This window comes from Sceloporus undulatus, chromosome 5 (assembly GCF_019175285.1).
Source record: "Sceloporus undulatus isolate JIND9_A2432 ecotype Alabama chromosome 5, SceUnd_v1.1, whole genome shotgun sequence".
Lineage (NCBI taxonomy): Eukaryota > Metazoa > Chordata > Lepidosauria > Squamata > Phrynosomatidae > Sceloporus > Sceloporus undulatus.
Genome location: NC_056526.1, coordinates 39748583 through 39769704, shown reverse-complemented (window position 1 = coordinate 39769704; position 21122 = coordinate 39748583). Strand labels below are relative to the sequence as shown.

General features: G+C 40.6%; 2 protein-coding genes across 5 annotated transcripts in view; both read left to right on the top strand.

Annotated features, from left to right (window-relative positions):
* The first annotated feature begins 260 nt into the window (after nucleotides 1–260).
* POLDIP3 (DNA polymerase delta interacting protein 3) lies at nucleotides 261–17616 on the top strand. 3 transcript variants are annotated; one of them, XM_042469139.1, is made up of 9 exons: nucleotides 261–389; nucleotides 5092–5479; nucleotides 7363–7440; nucleotides 8208–8303; nucleotides 11209–11391; nucleotides 11727–11804; nucleotides 13322–13451; nucleotides 14074–14140; nucleotides 15496–17616. In XM_042469139.1, the coding sequence occupies exons 1-9, from the start codon at nucleotides 325–327 to the stop codon at nucleotides 15668–15670; spliced, it is 1260 nt and encodes a 419-aa protein (XP_042325073.1). In that variant the 5' UTR covers nucleotides 261–324; the 3' UTR covers nucleotides 15671–17616. The 3 variants fall into 3 exon arrangements, with proteins under 3 accessions (XP_042325073.1, XP_042325074.1, XP_042325075.1); XM_042469140.1 differs by having other exon boundaries at nucleotides 268–389; nucleotides 7366–7440; XM_042469141.1 differs by lacking the exon at nucleotides 14074–14140 and having other exon boundaries at nucleotides 268–389; nucleotides 15496–15631.
* A 3023-nt stretch (nucleotides 17617–20639) lies between these two features.
* Nucleotides 20640–21122, top strand: part of RRP7A (ribosomal RNA processing 7 homolog A) — a 10293-nt gene continuing 9810 nt past the window's right edge. For both annotated transcript variants that reach the window (XM_042467772.1, XM_042467771.1), the window contains exon 1: nucleotides 20640–20782. In XM_042467772.1, the coding sequence (XP_042323706.1) occupies nucleotides 20716–20782 (67 nt within the window). In that variant the 5' untranslated portion in view covers nucleotides 20640–20715. The remainder of the gene's footprint in view (nucleotides 20783–21122) is intronic.

The window sequence follows — 21122 nt, the reverse complement described above, 5'->3', positions numbered from 1 at the left end:
GCTTTGTTATACATTGTTATTACTATTATTATATATCGTGCAATTTTCCTTCTTCAAAAAAGAAAAAAGGGCAGAAAACGCCATTTATTTGATTCTTGGCTCGGTATGCAAATGAGGAGCCTGGCCGCGAAGGCTCATGGGTAACTAGTACACTTTCGCTGTGTGTGCTTCTTTCTCTTCTTTTACTCGGGAGCGCGCCCCATATAAAAGCCCCCTCCCCGCACGCACGTTCCCTGACGTAGCGCCGCAAGACCGGAAGTAGTTCTGCGTCACGTCCGGTCTCAGTTCGCAGCCAGCGACTGGTCTCGGGGCCTAGCGACAAACATGGCGGACTTATCGCTGGACGAGCTGATCCGGAAACGCGGCGTTAACGTCAACGCCAAAGGAAGGTGAGGCCTGTGGCTGGAAGGAGGCCCGAAGCCGAGGCGGTTTCTTCCCCGGCCGCCTCTGTGTCTTTGGAGGGACGGGGCTAATGATCCCAACCGCCGCCTCTGCTCTCAGTTGCTAAGGGTTCTGGCCCAAGGCTGCCTCCTGCGCTCTGATTGGCCGAGGGTCCTGTCAGTCATAACCCGATGGAATGTTCGGTTCTGCTGACCCTCCCTCAGAGGAGAGAGTGCTGGAGTCTCCTTCCTTGGAGGCCTTTGAGCAGAGGCTGGGCGGCCTTGGTTGAGAGCTCCTGCGTGGCAGAAGGGGTTGGACTGGATGGCCCTTGGGGTCTCCTCCAAGAGGGAGAGGGGTCTCTGTGTGAGGCTCCGGGGAGGGATGCTCCTGGGGCACTCAGGCAGGCTCTCACCCACTCCACCAAATGTAGCACCATTGAGCAAAGAGACACAACTGAGCGCTAAAGTCAGGGAGATGCTGGAGGAGGAGGAGGAATAATAGAATCGTAGAGTTGGAAGGAATGAAAATGGGATGTCAGTTTACTGTTACTGTCATAAGGGAATTTTAACTGTTGTGTTGGTGGCAGGGACAGTGGGTTCATTTTGTATTGTATTTTTATGCATATTGTACGCCGCCTCAATCCTGATGGAGAGGAGGCGGTATATAAATAAATCACAGCATTATTATTATTATTATTATTATTATTATTATTATTATTATTATAGAACCATAGAGTTCCAAGGGCCACCCAGTGCAATCCCATTCTGCCATGCAGGAAGACACAACCAAAGCACCCCCAACAGATGGCCATCCAGCCTCTGCTTAAAGACCTCCACAGAAGGAGGCTTCCCCACTGTCCAAGGGAATGTGATCCAATGTCCAACAGTTCTTCCTGTCAGGAAGTTCCTCCTAATGTTTAGGCCGAATCACTTTTCCATTGCATCCATTGTTCCAGGTCCTGTTCTCTGGAGCAGCAGAAAGCAAGCTTGCCCCATCCTCAGTATGACACTCCTTCAAATACTTAAACAGGGCTATCATATCACCTCTTAACTGTCTCTTCTCCAGGCTAAACATCCCCAGCTCCCTAGGTCTAATTAAAAATAATAACTGTAAGCCACTCTGATAGCCATTAGGGATGAAGGGTGGGGTATAAGTAATCAAATCTCTCCTTGTAGGGCAAGGTTTCCATGTGTGAGGCTCTGGGGAGGGAAGCTTCTTGGACACTCAGGCTCTTCCTTGCCCCCCAAATGCAGCAGCCCCACCAGGCAAAGATACACAACTGAGCACTAAAGTCAGGATCAGCTAAGCCATTGCATTCCCCATCAACATGGATGCGTGTGAGAGCTGGATAGTGAAGAAAATGGATAGGAAGAGAATTAATTCATTCAATATGTGGTGTTGGAGAAGAGTGCTGTTCAAAGAATTGCAGGATAGTTAATCTGAAGAATCATTACATAGATCTTGCAGCACTTTTGAGACTAATTGAAAGAGAGAAGTTGGTAACATGAGGTTTTGTAGACTAAAATCTGCTTCCTCAGATCCTCATATGCATTTGGTTGGAGCCTGAAACAGATCAAGGCTGAAATCTCCCTGGAAGCCAGATTGAGAAAACTGAGGCTGTGGAACTTTTGTCACATCATGAGAAGGCATGGCTCATTGGAAAAGACAATAATGCTAGGAAAGATCAAAGGTAGTAGAAACAGAAGATGGCACGCCAGATGGTTAGACTCGGTTAAGGAGGTCACAGGCCTGTATTTGCAGGTCTTGAGCAGAGAAATAGAACCAGTATGGCATAGTGGTTTGAACACTGACTCTGGAGACCAGGCTTCCCAGCTCAGCCATGGAAACCCATGGGTGACCTTGGGCAAGTCACACTCTCTCAGCCTCAGAGGATGGCAAGGACAGACCCCCTCTGAAGGAACTTGCCAAGAAGGCTCCCTGATAGGTTCACCTTAGGGTTGACATACGTTGGAAATGACTTAAAGACACTCAACAACAACAAAGCAGCGCAGTAGAGGAAAGGGAGTCTTGCAAATGTCTCATCCACAGGATGGACATGAATTGGGGTTGACTTGAGAGCTGTTAACAACAAACAAGTCTTTTGGGGGGGGGGCAAGTGCAGTCCCCCCTTGTGTCTCCTCCTTGTGTATCCTCCTCCTGCGCCTCGCATTAAGGGCCAAGAAGTGGGCTGCTCCTGCTTCTGGGGTTCCATCACCTCCTTATCTTCCAAGTATTGATTCTGGCTGTTTCTCACATGGAAAGTGGTCCCGGAAGATTTTTGCCATTCCCCATGGTGTTCTCTTATGCAGGTCCTCGTAGGAGGCTGCTGTGTGTGACTGGGGATGGTGGGGTGTGATCCCATTGGCGCCTCCAAATAATTGCTACCTGAATAGACTTACTGAGTTGTTTGGGCAGTTGGGCCAGCCCTACTTCTTCCATTTCTCCAACATTCACAATTTTAGATTATTTTTGGGCTATTTTTTTTTGTTCCTGAAATCTCATTCTTTTCTTCATCTTCAACTTTCCCTTTGTACTCTTTAATTTGGAATATTCTGTTCTCCTGTCATCTTGGTAGAATATGTTATCAATTATTTAACAATTTTGTCAGCATGAGGTGCATTCCTAATAATAAAACCAGATTGAGAAGGATTTTGTTGTTGTTAAAACTAGAAGCATTCCACCAGGATGTGTGTTCAGGATAGTTCCTGTTTGGCTCCTGCTTATAATATTCAGTGAAAGAATGTTCATTGAGGAAATACTGTTTTAAGACTGGGCTGTTAGATATCTTACCTTCAGCAATGTTATTGCAATGACTATAAAAGAGTACTTAAATAATGTCATAGTGACCTACTTCATGGCAGATAACAGTCTTCTGCTTATCTCTTGTAAAGACTAGAGCACCCAACATCACATCTTTTAGGTACTGGCTCGAAGCAGAAGTTTTAAAAATCTCAAATTCCTAAGGAGAAGCAACAGGTTCCTGCACTTCTAAGCGAACTGACGCTTACTGTAAAGAGATTTGCTGGCTCAGACCAAAGGCTATTTGACAGATTTCTGTTCACACAGTAATATAATAATATAGATTTATTTGTATACTGCCCAATCACGGGGAATCCAGGTGGCTAGTAGCCACCCAAATGCTTATAGGAAGTCAAAAAGAAGGACATGGCCTCAATTCAACATCCCCTCAATGTAGCATAAATATCCACTTATGAACCTATGCTACACTGAGCCATATACCACCCCTTCCAACTTCATTCAACAATGCCTCATATGTCCATTCCATGCTACACAACAAATAGGCAGCATTGGAGAAGATCTTGCTACCACCCCCTTCCCCCCCCCCCCCCGGCCAGACACAAAGCATCATCACTAAAGTCCATGGGGGTGCCTTGGGGAGGGCTCTCACCTCTTCTGTAATCATTGATCCTTTGGCTGGGGGAGGGAGTTGTCAGATACTTCTCTTGTTCTGCCTGCTCACCTTGAAGCATGGAAGGGAATATCAATCCCTGCAACTCCCAAGAAAGCATATCCACATGTGTAAGGAACACCTATGTATGCAAATGTGCATAACAGAGTTCTGGCCTATGAGTGCAATAGCACTCTCCTCATATTTCCTACCAGCTAGCATTGCATGTGGTCTCTGGTACTGAAATAACATATAGTCCACATGACTAGTAGCCACTGATGTCCTTATTCACCATAGTCTTATGGAATGTCACTGTAAAACTGTCTGATTCCATGGTCCGCACTGCATGTTTTGGTAGTGAATTCTATCATTTAACTGTGCACTGTGCAAAGAGTTAATTCTTTTCAATATCTATTTAGCTTCATTTGATGGCCATGAGCTCTACTATAATGAGAAAGGGAGAAAAAACATGACACCCACTGTATCATGCAGTGTGTGTGTGTGTGTGTGTGTGTGTGTGTGTGTCAGTCAATCATGCCCCTCATCAACTGTCTTTTTCTGAAGTAAAGAACCCCAACCAAACAGTAACCCAGAGCCAGTAATCCGGACGCAATACAAAGTGTTGGTTATTACCTTTAAAGCCCTACATGGCTTGGGCCCCAGTTACTTGAATGAACGCCTCTCCCTAGACACTCCATTTTAAAGGTAGAATTAGATGCTGATATTGTACCTGTATAGGTTACTGATGTGTTCTTAAGATTTTATGATATGAGAATGTATTTTAATTAACTGTAATTTTAAATTTGTTGTTGTACTCCCGCCTCGATCTGTAGGGAGAGGCGGGATATATATAAATAAAACTATTATTATTATTATTATTTATCATTTTCATGTACCTACTTTTCAACTTAAAAAAAGTTTGCTGGATATTTCTGTAAGGACTGAAGTGTCAATTATATATCTCAAATTTTATGTCATATTACTTTGAGTTGAGCAGCTTCCCATCATTTTGATATTTGTAACAGTTTTCAAAGACAGACCTGATATAGAAATTTTGATTTCAAATTCTGGAAGCCAGGAGAGGCAAATAGTTTGTAATAACCCGGGGTTCACTTAGTGGCCACTACTTAGCATTTTCCCTTATCTGTTATCAACTCTGGCTTTTGAATGGTAGAGCTTTAAAAAAGAATAGATCATAGTGTGGAATTCAGTCTTTTTCTCCCAATGGCTTGGAACTGTGCTGGTTAATTGTTTTTAACAGTGAAAATGTTGCAGCTAATAACCTGGTATTTCTGTTGCAGACTGAACACCAGACCCATTTTTGGAGGTATCAGATCCCGAAGTGGAGTCCACCAAACTTTTCTAAGCAGACCGGCACCAAGTGTTGGTTTCCAACGGACTTTTGATGCCCGTCAAAAGATTGGCCTTACTGATGCCCGACACAAAATTGGTGTGAAAGATGCCAGAGAAAAATTGCTTCAGAAGGATGCAAGGTTTAAAATCCAAGGGAAAGTACAGGATGCACGGGAGATGCTGAATTCTCGAAAGCAACAAAGCATTGAGAAGGTGGCAAAAGTTGTGGATGCCAGAGAGAAGATTAGTTTGAAAAGGAGTGCTCCAACTACATCCACTGTGAACACTGTTGTGGAAACAGTGGCCCCTGCCATGAAAATCACAAAAACAATTCAAGTAGGTTATGGTTACTATTTCTGTGGGGTTTTTTTCTTAGCTGTCCAGGAGTAGCACTGTATGGTAAGAGTTCCAAGAGAGATACTTTTTTTGCTTCAAAATAAATTAATAGGAAAGTGGTAATACAATATAATTGTAATTAAAGAAATACTTGCTTCTGAGTTCCGAACTTGTTTTATACCACAATATTTTTAATATGCAATGTTTTTAACTTTATAAAAATTAAAACTTTAAACTTTTTAATGCTTTTACACTGTTTTTAATTTGTACTATTTTTTTTAAAGTTAGTTGCCTTGAGTCCCTATATTGGAGAAAGCCTGGAAATAAATAAATACATAAATAAATAAAAGCATTTTGCAAAGCAACCTACACTTTTCCCAAGGAGAAGTGCATATAGCACATGCAGAGCTGGTTGTATCTGTGCAAATGCACTGAAACACACAGACGCTCAATTCAAACATTCCTTTGTAAACACACTAAAAGAGAGGAAGCAAACTGGTCTTGTCATCCCACATCATATTTTCTGTTCAACTCTATATATGGAGGGTAGCATTTTTGAAGGGTAAAGCTTCTGTCCATAGATTCTTCTTCCCACTTTTGAACCCTAGAAAATCAGTATTAAAAACCATGTAGAGGCTCTGTGGCTGAGGTGGAAAAGTGTTGCCCTCTAGATGTTGGATTGTAACTCCTATCAGCTTTAGCCAGCATACCAGTTGTGAAGAATAGCAGGAATTACAATTCAGCATCTGGAGAGTTATACCTCTTTCCTTGTTCTATGGATAGAGGAATTTTCTCACCTTCGCAAAGTAGCTCTTAATGAGTACAGGGTGACAGAAAATTGATAGAAGTGGGATAAGTGTGCCTCTAATTGTGGATTTGCTCTACACAAAATTGTAGAGCCATGGCTGTCACAGTCCCCCCCCCCCCACTTTTCTGGCTGCACAAAGTAATTTGTACATTTCTAGGAAGACTGGTTGTAGAATTTCACATTGCAGTTTAATTAAAAAAAATATTTCCAGCGGAAGTAGTAAATCTTAGAAGAGACTGTAAAATAAAGCTGTGAGTCTTCGGAAGTTCAGTAAAAGCTACATAAAGCAATGCCCCATTTTCTATAGGAGTTTTGAAGAAGGGCAGTCTATAACAGTGACGGAGACCTTTTACAGACCGAGTGCCCAAACTGCAACCCAGACTCCACTTATTTATTGCAAAGTGCCATGTCCCTCTGGCTTTCTAGTAAGAAACTCGGCAAACTCTGTGCTAGGGAGACAGCATATGTGCCCACAGAGAGGGCTCTGACTGCCACCTCTGGCACACATGCCCTAGGTTCGCCATCACTGGTCTATAATCTTCCTAATGTTGGCTTGGGCGTAGCTTTAGGTCCAGACTATTTGAGATACCATATCTCCCCATATGAACCTACCAGAGCCCTAAGATTTTCAGGAGAAGGTTTTCTCTCAATCCTGCCACCATCACAGGCTTGCTTGGTGAGGATACGAGAGAGAGCCTTCTTGGTGGCTGCTCCCACGCTCTGGAACTCCCTTCCATGGAAGGCTAGGCTAGCCCCCTCCCAGCTGGCCTTTCGCTGGCAAGTACAAACCTTTTTATTCAGGCAGGCTTTTTAAAATCATGGCAGGGTGGTTTTTATATGAGGTGTTTCAGATTATGTTTTCTAACTTTTCTGTTTTAAATCTTAGTTTTATATTGTTTTAACTAAATTATTTTAATTGTTTTTAAAATTGTTTTTAAAGTGTTTTTATCTGCGATCTGCCTTGAGTCCCTTTTTGGGAGAAAGGTAGTAAATAAATAAATGTTGCATACACTAGGACCAAAAATTTGTGTATTCTGATGTTAATTATTTGTCTTTCTCTCCACCTCAATCACAGCAGAAAGCTGCAGCTCCATCACATATTCACCCTGCGGGTATGAAGGTCAATATCGTGAATAATCACACACACAAACAGGTATGTGTTGTTTGATAGCAAGGTAGCAAAATCCTGAGATGTTATAAAATTCTTTCAGCATAACATGTAATTCTTTTATTAAACTGACTCTATAAACTACTTAAAACATTTACTTGCTTCATAGTAACATTCTACAGCCAGTGGGCTGAGAATCATCTGGAACCATTTTGTTCATAAAAGTAATTGATGGGTACTGTGTCACACAGTCGTTGGATACCAAAATCTGGATGCTCAAGTCCCATTATATGCAATGGTAATGTAAAATTGTGTCCCTTATATAAAATGGCAAAATTAAGCTTTACTTTTTGGAATACAGTATTTTCAAACTATGGATGGTAGAGTCCAGGGATACAGAATCCATAGATACGGAGGGCTAACCATATTATTAAGATGTCATGGGTTCTTGAAGGTATTCCTCTGTGAAATTCAGGTGCTTTTTGATGAGTGCTGACAGTAATTTGTATGAGGTATTTAATGTTTTTTATTTTAGAACAAATACTTTAGAACAAATGGTTGCATGAGTGCCTATTTTCAGTGCTGAGATGTACGTGAAAGGATGAAAGCATTAGAATAGTGAATGTGACCACAGTGAAATAGGCAGTCATATAACAGTTCTGAAGGTTATCAATAGATGAATGTACCCTCATGGCATCCCAGCCTCCTTATGACACTAGCAAGCCACACCCTATGGATCACCAACAAAAAAAAAAAATGTCAAATCACCTACTTGGCACTTTTTAATCACTTATAAATTTTTTTGCCTGTAGTGCCTATATGACATGGAAGATGATGAAGAAACTGTGTCTCCCCTTCCTAGCAAACAAATGAAAATTACCACCACAAACAGCTTTCTGCACAGTGCGGTAAGAGATTGACTTGGTGGGATTCCCTGACCCCAGAGAGCATGTGTTGACAGACATGCACATACTCTGTGCTCACACTGGATGGACATACTGGCTTCACTGGATGAGAATATTGCCTTCATGTTTATCAGTTTTGTTTTTTGTTTTCATTTTTGTAACAGTTGTGGTCCTTCTTTATCTTGATACAGGTATGTTCTAGGCAAATTTTTGCCAGAACTGTTTCTTTTTCTGTTCCAGACAGAAGGACAACGGGCTACATCTGTGGCATTAAATGTAGACTTTTGGCTTTAGGTGTCCAGCTCCTCCTTTTTTGGACAAATTAATTATTGAGATCTTGTTTTGCTAATTATTAATTTTTTAGATTTATTTGGATTACAGATCTGTAGGGGTCAGCATTCTGAGCAGGGATGGACAAAAAGTCAAGTGGAAGAGGGCAGATCTGGTCTTTTTTTGCAGTCTAGTCTGGCCCATTTGGTTATGTGTCAATACTAAATCCACATTACCATATTTCTAGAATTGTCAGTACTTGAAGATTTGGAATTAAATTATTCACGTTTATTGTCATGGAGGACCCCCCTAGCTATTGCTGTGAGGAAGGAGTACTTCTGTTTCAAACTTGATACCTGCCTTGTTGGATCATATTGTCTTGTTTGGAACAGAGTACATGCTTTCAGAACAGCTGCAAATTGATGTTTGCACCACTGTTACCCCATTACTCAAAGGCTCAGAAAGAATGTCATAGATGTTTACTGAATCCATCTGTAGTAGTAATTTTCATAGGATCTCATGGCAAGATGTTTTGTGCACAAAATACATTGCCTCCTCCTCTAGGAAGGCTTTAGTTTATGAGATAAGCATACTTTATTATTCTGTCATTACTTCTAATTCTGTATCCCACTTTTAACACAACATACCCAATGTAACTACAGCACAAGAACAGCAATATAAAAATGTATATTAAGACAACATTGCAATAATACGGCATTACAATAGTTACAGTATTGCAATAGTAACTATCATGTACAAGAACTGTTCAGTCCAGAAATCCAGTCTTTGGTAGTGACAAGCCAGATAACCTTTATTTAAAAACTATAGATGTATTTCACAGACATGTCGTCAGGACTGAGACGTCAATGGTAACATTGCATGATTAAAGCTTACAGTAACTCAAACTTCTGTGTGGGTTGGCACCTTATTTGCCCATTAAAACAAACTCATTTCTCCCTTTTCCCCATGATCACCCCTCCTGTCACCTTGTATAGTACCATGTTCTCATGAGACCTTGAAATTCCCACCATCGTCTGCCCTCCCTTTCCCATCTGCTCTTTAGCCAGCAAGGGAATGTGAACAACAGCCTTAACAATTAACTTAAAACTACATGTCCTGTTATCCAGTATTTGTTCCCTACAATACATTGTGAACAAGCAAAGCTATGGCAGTCAAATCAGATCCTATTAATCATGGCAGGCAAGTTGAAAGATCCAGCTCCTGACAGTAACATTGGTGCTCTAGTAGCATTAATGCCCCTTATTCTTGGTCTGTGCTAAGCAAGCTTCATGTTCTAAAATGCTACAGGCAATTACTTTGGAACAGTGCCTCTGGGTTTAAGAGGATTAGTGTGACAGAAATATCTGCAGTTTGCAGCCCAACCGATATTGAAATTGTTTTATTTTCTTGTTGCTCTTGGTCTTCCTTTGCTTGTCACATCTTTTAAACCTTTAAGTGCTCCACCAAAACTGTATGCAGCAATCCAGAAACTGTCTGTGCTGTGGGATTATGTTTATGTGATTAGAAGGCCAAATGGAGATGGGATTTCCAGTATATTCAACATCGATTCTCGGGAAGGATAGAAAGCACTGTAGAACTCTCTTTCTAACATTTTATAAATCAAAGACCTGGTTTTTCAAAGATTGTTTTGCAGTTCATTGCCTGCTATCTTACATCTGCTTGCCTGAGAGTAAATTTCATTGAACGCATTGTGATTCACTTTTACAAATATATGCATCAGCTTGAACTGTTAAAGGACCAGCCTCTTTTTTTATGCTCTTTAATAACCTCTTCTCTTTCTGGCAGGGTGTGTTTTTCCAAATAAAACACATTTTGATACTTTGATTCACTTTTTTTCCTGCTTTGCCATAGCACTAAATTTAGCTTACAAGAGTTGTCTGTTCTTTGTTTCTTTTTTTCAAAACTACTTTTACATCTGAACTTGTTGTTCTGCTTCTAATTGCTTTAACTTTCCAGCCCCTTTCTGTGTGTTATTATTCTCTCGCCCCATCCCTAATTTGAGGTACATACGTACTCTGATATTTTTTTTTGTAATATTTTCAAACATGCCAACATACTCTGCAAATAGTTTACACTCATAATTATGTAGTCACACTTGTATATGTAATACTTCTCTCCTTCAAGGAAGCTAAATTTGGTTGTCCCTGGGAACAAGATATGAACAATGAGTTGGATTGAGCTGTAGGTGTACTTAGAGCAGCCATGCTGAAATTAGTGGGACTTAAAACTGCATCATTATTGAGTTGTTCCATACATGTCAGTGGGTCATATTCTAAGCACAACTAAATCTAGCTCCATGATGATGATGATGTTCATTTCTATGCCACTTTTCTCCCAGAAAGAGACCCAATGTGGCTCACAAATAAAACCATTTAAAAACTTTATAGTAACTTTAAAAGACAATTAAAATCAACTAGCTAAAACAGTGTAAAATTTCATAAACATACAAAAATTAAAAACGTAAGTAAAATACCCACCCTATCTAGAAGCCTCCTTGACACAATTACACATTTAAAACCTGCTTGAATACAAATGCCTTTGCCTGCCAGTGAAAGAAAAGCAGGGAGGTGCATCACTTGCAGCATTCAAGGATTTCTGTTGTGTTTTGCTTACATAGGCTGGACTTAGTGGCAACAAGTTTTCTCTATCAAAGACTGTTCCCCTCACAAAAGTAGTCCAGAATGATGCCTATACAGCACCCCCAGCTCCACCTTCCCCCATCCGAACAAAGGCCCTAACAAATATGTCTCGAACCTTGGTGACAAAAGAAGAACCCCCTAAAGAACTGGCACCTGTTGAGGTGAGTCAAGGACACAAAAAATTTGTGTAGCAACTACATAATTTTATTCTTTAAAGGGGTGGGGGGGATAAAATCCTATTTTGTCTTTCTGTCAGACAAAGATTGAGAAGTAGTAGAGTCTATAACCCATTTTGTACTCATGTTAAGCTTAATAAAGTGATAATATAACAGATTAGCAGAAGTCCTGTAAAGCAGTGCAAATGTAACCCTGAAAGTTAGATTTTGGTATATTTTACTGCTCCTTTCCCCACATCTTCTCCAAAATCCTATTTACTTCATATTTTACTTTCCATGTGTCATATCCTCTCCAACTAACTTTGTCTTTTTCTTGGCAGCCTGCCTTCAGCCCATTAGAAGGTACTAAGATGACTGTGAATAATTTGCATCCTCGTGTCACAGAGGAGGACATAGTTGTGAGTACTCTATATTGCTGGAACCTGAGACTAGCCAGTTTCTTGTATTGTAGGGTGCAAAATAATTTGTGTGCTTTTTTTTTTAAAGATCTTGAGATAATCTTGACAAACAGTAGCATTAAACTAGCTATATTCTGGATATCTTCAGGCGGCTAAACTACTTTTAATAAAGATATCAATCATTGGGTGAACTCTGTATCTTTCACTTCATGGCCCATACTGGTCTAGTCCACTTTGCTGAAACAATTTCCTTCCACAGAGGACAGAAATTCATTCTGCAGGAAAAGCACCAGGGTGCACAAAAGGAATGGCATACATTGAATGGGAGACAGGCATTCAAAGTATACCTTAAATGCACCAGGAGCCGCTATCTAATAGGTAGCCTGTTTGCATCATTCTAACTCAACAATATGAGAATATTTCAGAGGAAACATTAGCCTGAAAGATAAAAGCTGTACATCTTCATGTTACAAAGTTTCTGCTTCTGTTGTTCCCAGAAGTATATTAGGACAGTTCACCAGGAGCATGCCACCTTGGCTAGTGCCCTTGATAGATATATGCAAGCTGTTCATATTGGTTCTCAGTCTCATCCTTTACCACTACAAGCTGGACACCTTTGCTTCTTCTAATCCAGCCTTTGGAAGGAGGGTACTTTGATCGTAAAAACTGCACTGAGGCTCTGACTCATAAGATAGAAACTGCTTTTGGACATCACACATTATGATACTTTTCTCTGCTGTAAGCAAAGGGAATGTTGGACTTACTGTGATGAGTACCTTTTCTTTTCAGTGGAGAGAATGTATCCTAACTCCTCTTTTTAAGTAGTCTTACTGCTAAGGAGGAGGCAGGTTGAAGATCTCATCACTCACAACTTTTCCCACTCTTCTTATTCTAATTGTCCCATCTGTTCCCTCTCCAAAGCTTTCAGTGTAAGCATAGAATAATATATTCCAGCTATGGTCTTATCACAGTACATACAGAAACTGGGTGAAGGCTTGTCTTGCACAGGTAGTCCCTATAGATATAGTTTCATATCTAATTAGGATGGTCCTGCCTGCCAGAGAATGCTAGCAAAGTCGCCCATGCAAAGATTCTTTTCTATCCACTAGCTTATTATGATAAATTTCAGTGTTCTTGTAACTCTCCTGGTAAGTGTGTGCAATTGTTTATGTAACACTGAATACACAATTTGTGTGTTTCACATAAGCTGGCATGGGTGTCGTGTGTTGCATGTTGGATTAGGGCTCTGGGAGACCAAAGTTTGAATCCCCACGCAATCACGTAAACCCACTGAGTGACCCTGGGCAATTCACACATCTTCAGTTTCAGAGGAATTCATTGGCAAACCCATTCTGAACAAACTGTGCCAAGAAACCCCATGAAAGAGATGCCATAACTGGAAAATTACTTGAAAGCACATAGCAGTTGTTTCACATACTGTAAACACTCAAAGCTGTGATAATACAGCTCTCTAATCAAAACGTACTGTCCTTTTTTTCTTTTTCTTTTTTGCTAAGGAATTATTCTGTGTATGTGGTGCCCTGAAACGAGCCCGTCTAGTGCACCCTGGAATGGCTGAGGTGGTGTTTGTGAAAAAGGAAGATGCCATCACTGCATATAAGAAGTATAATAACAGATGCCTAGATGGTAAGTATGAACTTCATATAGAAGTTATCAGGGGTTTTTCCCCTTTTCTTTATTTCAGAATTAAAATTATTTTCTTTCTCTAGGAAGCCAGTGAAAGTCGTATTTATGACTTCTCTATGAAGGTGTAACCAGTTCCAAGCAGCTGTTACTGTAGAGGGGCTTGGCATATAGCCATTTAAATAGCATAATTTGAAGATAGAGAGGCAATTCAGCCATGTTAACAGATGTTGATTTGTCCTGTTCCAGGTGGAAATACAAAACATTGGTGAGAATGAGTTTCTTTGAGAACTGACAGAAAACTTGGTGTTTCAGAATCTATGTAACTAGTTGGGGTTTCTGTTGTCTATAACAGTTAAGAACATAAGCAGAGCAAAATTGGGTTCAGATTATACAAGTTTGTCTAGCTAGACATTTTCTTTACAGTGGCCTACCATTTGGGTGTGAGAAGCCTGCCAAAAGAATTTATCCACTGTGGATAAGTGAAGGAGTCTCCTGTAATTGTTGTAAGTTTTTTTTTTTCAGATTAGAGAAGAATTCTCTGCATCCTTCAGCATTACCTGACCCATATAATGGTATACCTGTCTAGATATAATGCTTAATTTCCTGTGTTCTTCCCCACCAGGGCAGCCAATGAAGTGTAATCTTCATATGAATGGAAATATTATCACATCAGACCAACCTATTTTACTGTACGTACTTATGAGTGTTTGTTTATAAAACTATGTTGTGACATTTGGCTCCATGGCAAGCCACCATAGAAATCTTGTACCCTAGAAATACACAAACACACAGATATGTATGTATGTATGTATAGTCTGTGTGTTGAAATGGAAATAAAAGCTCTATGAATTCTTACTACTTTTCATGAAATCATAGAGTGCTCAGTAGTTGCCTGCTTTATTGTAGAGAAAGCCCTACACATTTCAGTCTATATATTTTTATGGCCTTCTTCAGGGGGCTGCATAAAATATAAATATAAAGAACAATGCAATTATATAGTAAGCCATACATAAGAAAAATCATTTTAATTTTTGTATGCTGCCTAACCAATTTGGAATCTCGCTGCTGAAATTTCTGCAACTGAGATTCTCATTCCATTTACTGACAAAAAGAAATATGTGAATTAGGCTCAAGGTTAACAGATGGTCAGGGAAAAAAGGGAGAGTTAGGCCCAGTGGTGGTCTGGGGCTGATTTTAGGGCTCAGGAGTGCAAAGCGTCCTCACACTCCTAAGCCTACCACACACTGTTTGCACCATCATGGCGTGGCCCTGTCCATATGGGGGCTGCCATGATGGTGTGAGCATGCCTCAGCACCCAAACTACGCTGGCCGGAGGTGACGCGTTCAGGGTGCATCTTTTTGCTCCTGAGAGGGAGTGCAACGTTGCTGCGCCTTTTGGTTGCTGCAGCAACATTATGGGACAAAAACAGAGCTGCTCGGCTGTCGAGCTCCTTAGATAGCCTTCAAGGAATATCAGTGCAGCTGATCTGAAAAGAGCTCTGAAGGAGTTTTCAGTAGTGGGAGGAGATCAAGAGCTTCATTTAGTCTTCTGGGGAAAAAATATTTTAATTTTAAAATCCACTGTACCTCTTTCATAAAATCTTCACATCAATTTTGTTCTGTTTTCTGTAGCCTAAAATATGTTTCAGGTTGATAGTACTCTAGTAAATGACTTACTAAGGGAGCACTTCTTTTATTGTTTCTTATATTTGAAAGGTGTTATCCTATATATATGTAAAGAGGATTTGTTGGCTTTAATTACTCTGTTCTTTTAAACTTTAAACTGCTCTGAATCCCAATTTTGGTGGGAATGCAGGATAATAATAATAATATCATCCTTCTTTTCCCTCAAAACTGGCAGCAGAATTTCTTGAGATTCCTTCTGTTATTCCATTTTCCTCTTCTTGACATGGTTTAGCTTACAAATTAAAATCTGTAATGGTAGATAGCTATTCAGAGCCACAGATATAAATTGCAAGGAGTAAACTGATGGTTGATACAGTAGTTGTTCTGTCATGAGGGTAAATATTGTTATTCTCAACAGCCGATTGAGTGACACTCCCTCAGTGAAAAAGGAAGGTGAGCCACGTCGGACGAGTGCAGCAGCCTCCTCAAATCCGCCGGCTGAAGTGGATCCAGATACCATCTTGAAGGCTCTCTTCAAATCCTCGGGGACATCGGCTTCAGTGCAGCCTACAGAGTTCAAAATCAAACTTTGAGGAGTGGCAGGCAAGGAGTGGACTGGAAAATTTGTTGAGTGTGGAAAATGCGGAGATCAGTGCTGGAACACAAGTGTTGTGTTTCACCGTGCCGAAACATTTGTTTTTCTACTATTGCTACCTTCTTGTACAGTAGCGTTCTCCTTAATGTGTGTGTTCTGTTTTCATAGTTGAAGTTTCTGTTCACTTATTTCTAATGAAGTATCTTCCCTTCCTCCAGTGCGATATATCACCAAGCTTAGACCATGTAACTCCTTTGTTCCACACCCCAACCCTTCTACAGTATCCAGCTAGTAAAAGTTTACTTAGCAAAGGGCATGGTAAAAAACTACTGGAGCTTGCATCCATTGAATAAAAGATACTTTTTACTGATCATAAATTACATTTCATTTTAATGCAACTGTGTCTGGGGCTGAGGCCAGGTATAATACTGTACTTCCATACATATGGTAATAGTTTTAGTTCTCTTGCGATTTGAAAATTAATAAAGGTGAAACAGAAAATGCTTCATTCATTGAAGCAACTGATGGAAAAGACTGAAGGCAGTGAGAGTATGTATTGGTACAGGAACATAACATGTTCTTCATCTTCCATTGTCATAGTAATACTTTATTAGTGCCCTGAGGAAGAAATCAGCCCTGGCATTGATGTGAATTTCAGTCCAATTTGTCTCACAGATTCACTTGTTCTGTGAGATAGCATGGGCTTGGTTCAAACAGCACAAAAATGCTTCTTTCATTTCTAGCATCTATTATTATGTTCTGCCTAGCCTCTTATTGAAAATAGTATTTTAGGAAAGAAAATACAGCACTTCTAGTTCAATTTTACAGAAAAGGAGGCAACCACTCCTCTTGCATGGTGTTTTACAGGCCCTGTAGGGATTAGAGTTCCTCATTTTGCTGGCCCTGATGGCATTGAAGTCACACATATGTTTTGCTAAACCTGGATTGTTAGGAAACATAAAGGTACCAGAACAAAATAAAGAGAGAGAGGGGCAGAAGAATTAGTCAAGTAGGGCTTTTCCCAACTGTCATACTATACTACCAACTCTCATCCCTCAGCAAAAGTTACTCTTTCTAGCTGGAAGTTGGTTGAGTCACATGCAATAGCAGAAAACAATCCTCATCTTCTGCTCTCAAAAGGTTATCATTTGTAATAACAGCATATTTCAGTAGTCCACTTTGTTTGTACAAGACTGAAGCTATTTTGCAGCACTGTTCTGTTCTTTATTTATCTTCTCTGAAAAATGGCGTGTGCCGTCAGAGTTGATACAGTGGCGTACCTATCTACCAGTTTGCCCTAGAACAGGGAAGGGGGCTGGGAAGGGAAAGAATTCCCTATGAGATGCACCTCTCTATGTGAGTTTTCTCTGACCTTGCTCCTGAGAGATAATTCCCTTTTGCAAGCCCCACAGATAATCATTGAAAATGGAAAATGACCAATCTTTTTCTTTTTGATATTTGTATTAAATCAAGACACAGATAGCTACAGACTTTGGCTGAGGGCTTGAATTTTTATCCTTCCAATTATAGGATGTAAGCATTTCTATTAATTTGGGCTAAAATGCTGTCGTGTAAAAATACCTGCTTATTTCTGTTGTAGAATCTGCTGCTAGGTGGATTCTGCGTTACCTTTGCTCTTCATTCTACGTTGTCTTAGTTTAATCTAAGAGCGACACATGAGGGACATCATACTATAATCCTTCAGGAAATGGAAGGAGCTTTATACCCAATGAAATTTGCTGATCTGGATTACTAATTTTGGACTGATCATAACTAAACCTGTGCTGGGGAGGTGTGCTTGTAAACTCCAGATCTTTTGTACCGAACTGCTGTTCCTTGTACCTGTGCTACATTTACAACTGTGATTGGCTACAAGGAAAGGGAAGGTTGGGGCTGGAGGACACTATGTATTATGTTTCTGAATAAACATTTGTTATACAGAGACTGTTCTGATCTGCTGCTTTTAAGAATGCAAGATTTATTTACTTTTATGTCACTGGAGTAAGATTATGTTCATTTTTTATTCTTTATTTGGACCAGTCAAATCTAAATAATTTGAGGTTGCCTGTCAAAGCTGACATGTTTGAATGCTTTCCCTTGGGTAGGAAAGACTTCATGCCCTCCAGATGAAAAGCACATGAAAGTAAAATGTTTCAGATCATCCTTCAACCTTACATACTGTTTGTTTACAAATAGATGTTGTGTGTTTGAGAGTTCATGAGGGAACACATTTTGTTTGTGTTGGTATAAAGCAATATTTTAAAAGAATACATGCATCTACACATTTAAAAAAACTCATACAAAGTTAATACATTGCAGTACATCCAACCAATTGAGGTAACCACTGAATATGGCCACATCATATGCCACAAGTATATGTTATCTGTATTTGATCACCATTGTTTAGTGGAAATAGGTAATTTCTCTAAGATGCCTAGTACATCCAAAATATTTTTTTCTGGGCCAAATATTTTATTGCTGAAGAGATTTTAGATTATTGAAGTTAAAGCAACTTTCCATTGGTTGATTTGTCTGTGCAACTTCATTAACATCCGGTTTAGTGTTTTTCAACTAAAGCTTATAGACTACACTAGTTGGTTTCAGTTTCTTTGGGGATACAGTACAGTTAATAATTCAGAATAGCAGGGTGACTGGAATACTCAAAGGTTGGTGGTCCCTATAAAGTCAAGCCAATGTGGTATAGTTGAGCATTAAAATGCACTGAGTGACCTATTCTCAACCCCAGAAAAATTTGTGACAAGATTGACCTTAGGGTTACCATCAACTGAAGGCACACAACAACAGAGATAGTACTGCCTTTGGAAATATTAGGAGAGTGTACCAATGGGTAATGGTATGGACCACAATAATGGGAATGCCCCAAAAAACTTCGTTTGGACCTAACAATTGATCCAAAATATTAAATGTCAGCATTGTTATATGTTTGGATTTAAAACTGATTGTTTAACACTTTATATATTTGCTTTTCAAAGTATCCAATAATGATCAGGCAGGTTTTCAGATAGGGTTAGCTGTAACCATTCTTTGTTTTGCCTCGTTCTAGTTGTGTTATTTATGGAAATAAAATGGGGGTGAAAATAGGGCTGGAATCTGCTTTCAACACTCAGTTGCCATAATTGCATGAAACACCCTCATAGAAGCTCTTCCTAAATAAAACTTGAGGGAATGTGTGTGCTTTACCTGACTCCTTGCACTTTACTAAAGCTGCAGACCTATGAATGAGTCTCACTGAATATCTGGAAACATACTGTCTACTAAACATACATAGGTTCATCCTGAAAGGACACCTTGAAGTTAAATAGGAAAAAAATCTGAGGGGACTAGCATCTTTCTCCTAAGAACTGAAGACATAACCATGTTAGTTGGGAAAATCAGTGTGCAAAGGGATCGGTTTGAGCAGGATGACCACATCCTCCTTTTCCAGGACATTTCAGCCTTCTGTCCAGGAGGAGTTCTAAAATGTCCTCCATTTTGAGCATGACTAAGAAGCCCACTGATGAGCACCACGTTTGCTGTTCCCCTTGGAGAAATGTGTCTACTTGTCAGCCTGTTCTCTCTGCAAATTGGGGGACAGGATGGATCCTTCTGAAGTTCCTTTTCCTTAGGAGCAGCAACAGACAAGACTCACCCCCAGAGCTCAGGGCATGTTTGTCTGAGAGGGAAAGGACAGCAAACATTTTAGGCTGCTTGACACAATGCAAAAGTTGAAAAGGTTTTTTCCCCTTAATTTCACCACAATAGACAGATGAAAGGGGATAATTTAAATGTAGACTCAGTCAAGAATTTGTTGCAGGTAAAGTACTAAGGGAAGCAAAAGAAAACAGTGTCAAAGAACATACAAAATTCCAGCAAATGCTCATACTAAAGGCTGGATGGATGAGAAAATAGTGGGGGGTCAGTGCTTCCAGGACAGATTATGTGCTTGCCTTTCACCAGGGGATGGTTTCTTTTTAAAATAAGCGTTGAAGTACAGTATGTTTGGAGTGGAGAACCCAGAGACAGAGCTGTACAAGCCTCTTTTCTGGGAGAGTATGTCAATTCACATTCAGAACTTTGCATGTATGTTTTGGGGGGACTGTCTGTACTTGCCACCTCATCTCCACAAACATGCAAAGTTTTGAATGTGATAGGGTTTGTTTTTTTTTTGTGGTTTTTTGGGCCATGTGGCCATGTTCTGGAAGAGTTTATTCCTGACATTTCACCAGCATCTGTGGCTGGGGAAACGTCAGGAATAAACTCTTCCAGAACATGGCCACATGGCCCAAAAAAGCCTCAAAAGACTATGGATGCCAGCTGGGAAAGCCTTCGATTTCACATTTTGAGTGTGAATTGACATTCTTTCCCAGAAAAATGGCCTATATAACAGTCTCTGGGTTCTCCACTCCAAACCTGCATCTGAGGAAGGTCGGCTCAAGTCTAGGGAAGCTCATGCTCCCAGCTTCTTTCTTTCAGTGACTAGATTCAGTTCAGTTACTTTATGATTTCAGTTGCTTTATGCTTTTAGATTGTATGCCATTGGCAGGTTTTAATGCTGAATTGTTGATGACTGTAAAGTGCCATGGACATTTATGGCGCCATATAAATAAACATTAATAATAATAATAATAATAATAATAGATTACAGCACTACACTGCTATAGTGCTGCTGCTCCACTCTAACTCCTCTGGCTGCCTCCCATTGCATTGTGGGATTTGCAGTTTAAGGAGGGGGCCTTTAGAATCCTCAGCCAAGGAGCTCTTAGGCCTCACTGGACTACAAGCCCCAAAATGCAACAGGAGGCAGTAAAAGCAGAAGAGCAGCATTATAAGAGCCTTTGGCATATGGATTCTCCAGATTAACACGGCTAGGGTTTGGGGTTTTTGTTTCTTAGTGAGTCTCAAAGCCAGGGGTGACCAAGATCCCCTTCCCACACTAAGCACCAAGCGTTCTGAGGGGAGAACTACCACTCCCAGAAGCCTTTGTGACAACCAATAAGGGAATGATGGGCTAGAGGAGGAGCCGCTTCCTTTTCTGGAACTAAGATGGCGGCGGCCAGGCAGGAGGGGAGAGGGAGAGTGGTGGCGGCGGCCTCCCCTGCAGGGTTCACGGGTGAGTGGGGCCCTGGGGCCCTTGTGGGGCTGGAAGAGAGGGCCAGGGCTCCCTGGAAGGGCGGGAGAGGCCTTTCCCATAAGCTTCTTACAATTGAAGCCCGAGTTTGCCATGATTCTGTTAAGCCCAGGCTGCCTCCATTGGGAGTGATTGAGAGCAATGGTGGCTTTCCATAGCTATATCAACATCTTGGATTGTTTGTTTGTTTTAGTGGGCAAGCCTAGCATTACAGTGGTTCTTCAGGGAGACCCTGGAAATGGTTGGATCCGGTTTAAATGGACCTCGGTGCCCCTCCCTCCCTCCCTAAAATTGCTCCTTTAGCCCCTGAAAATGTTAGCCA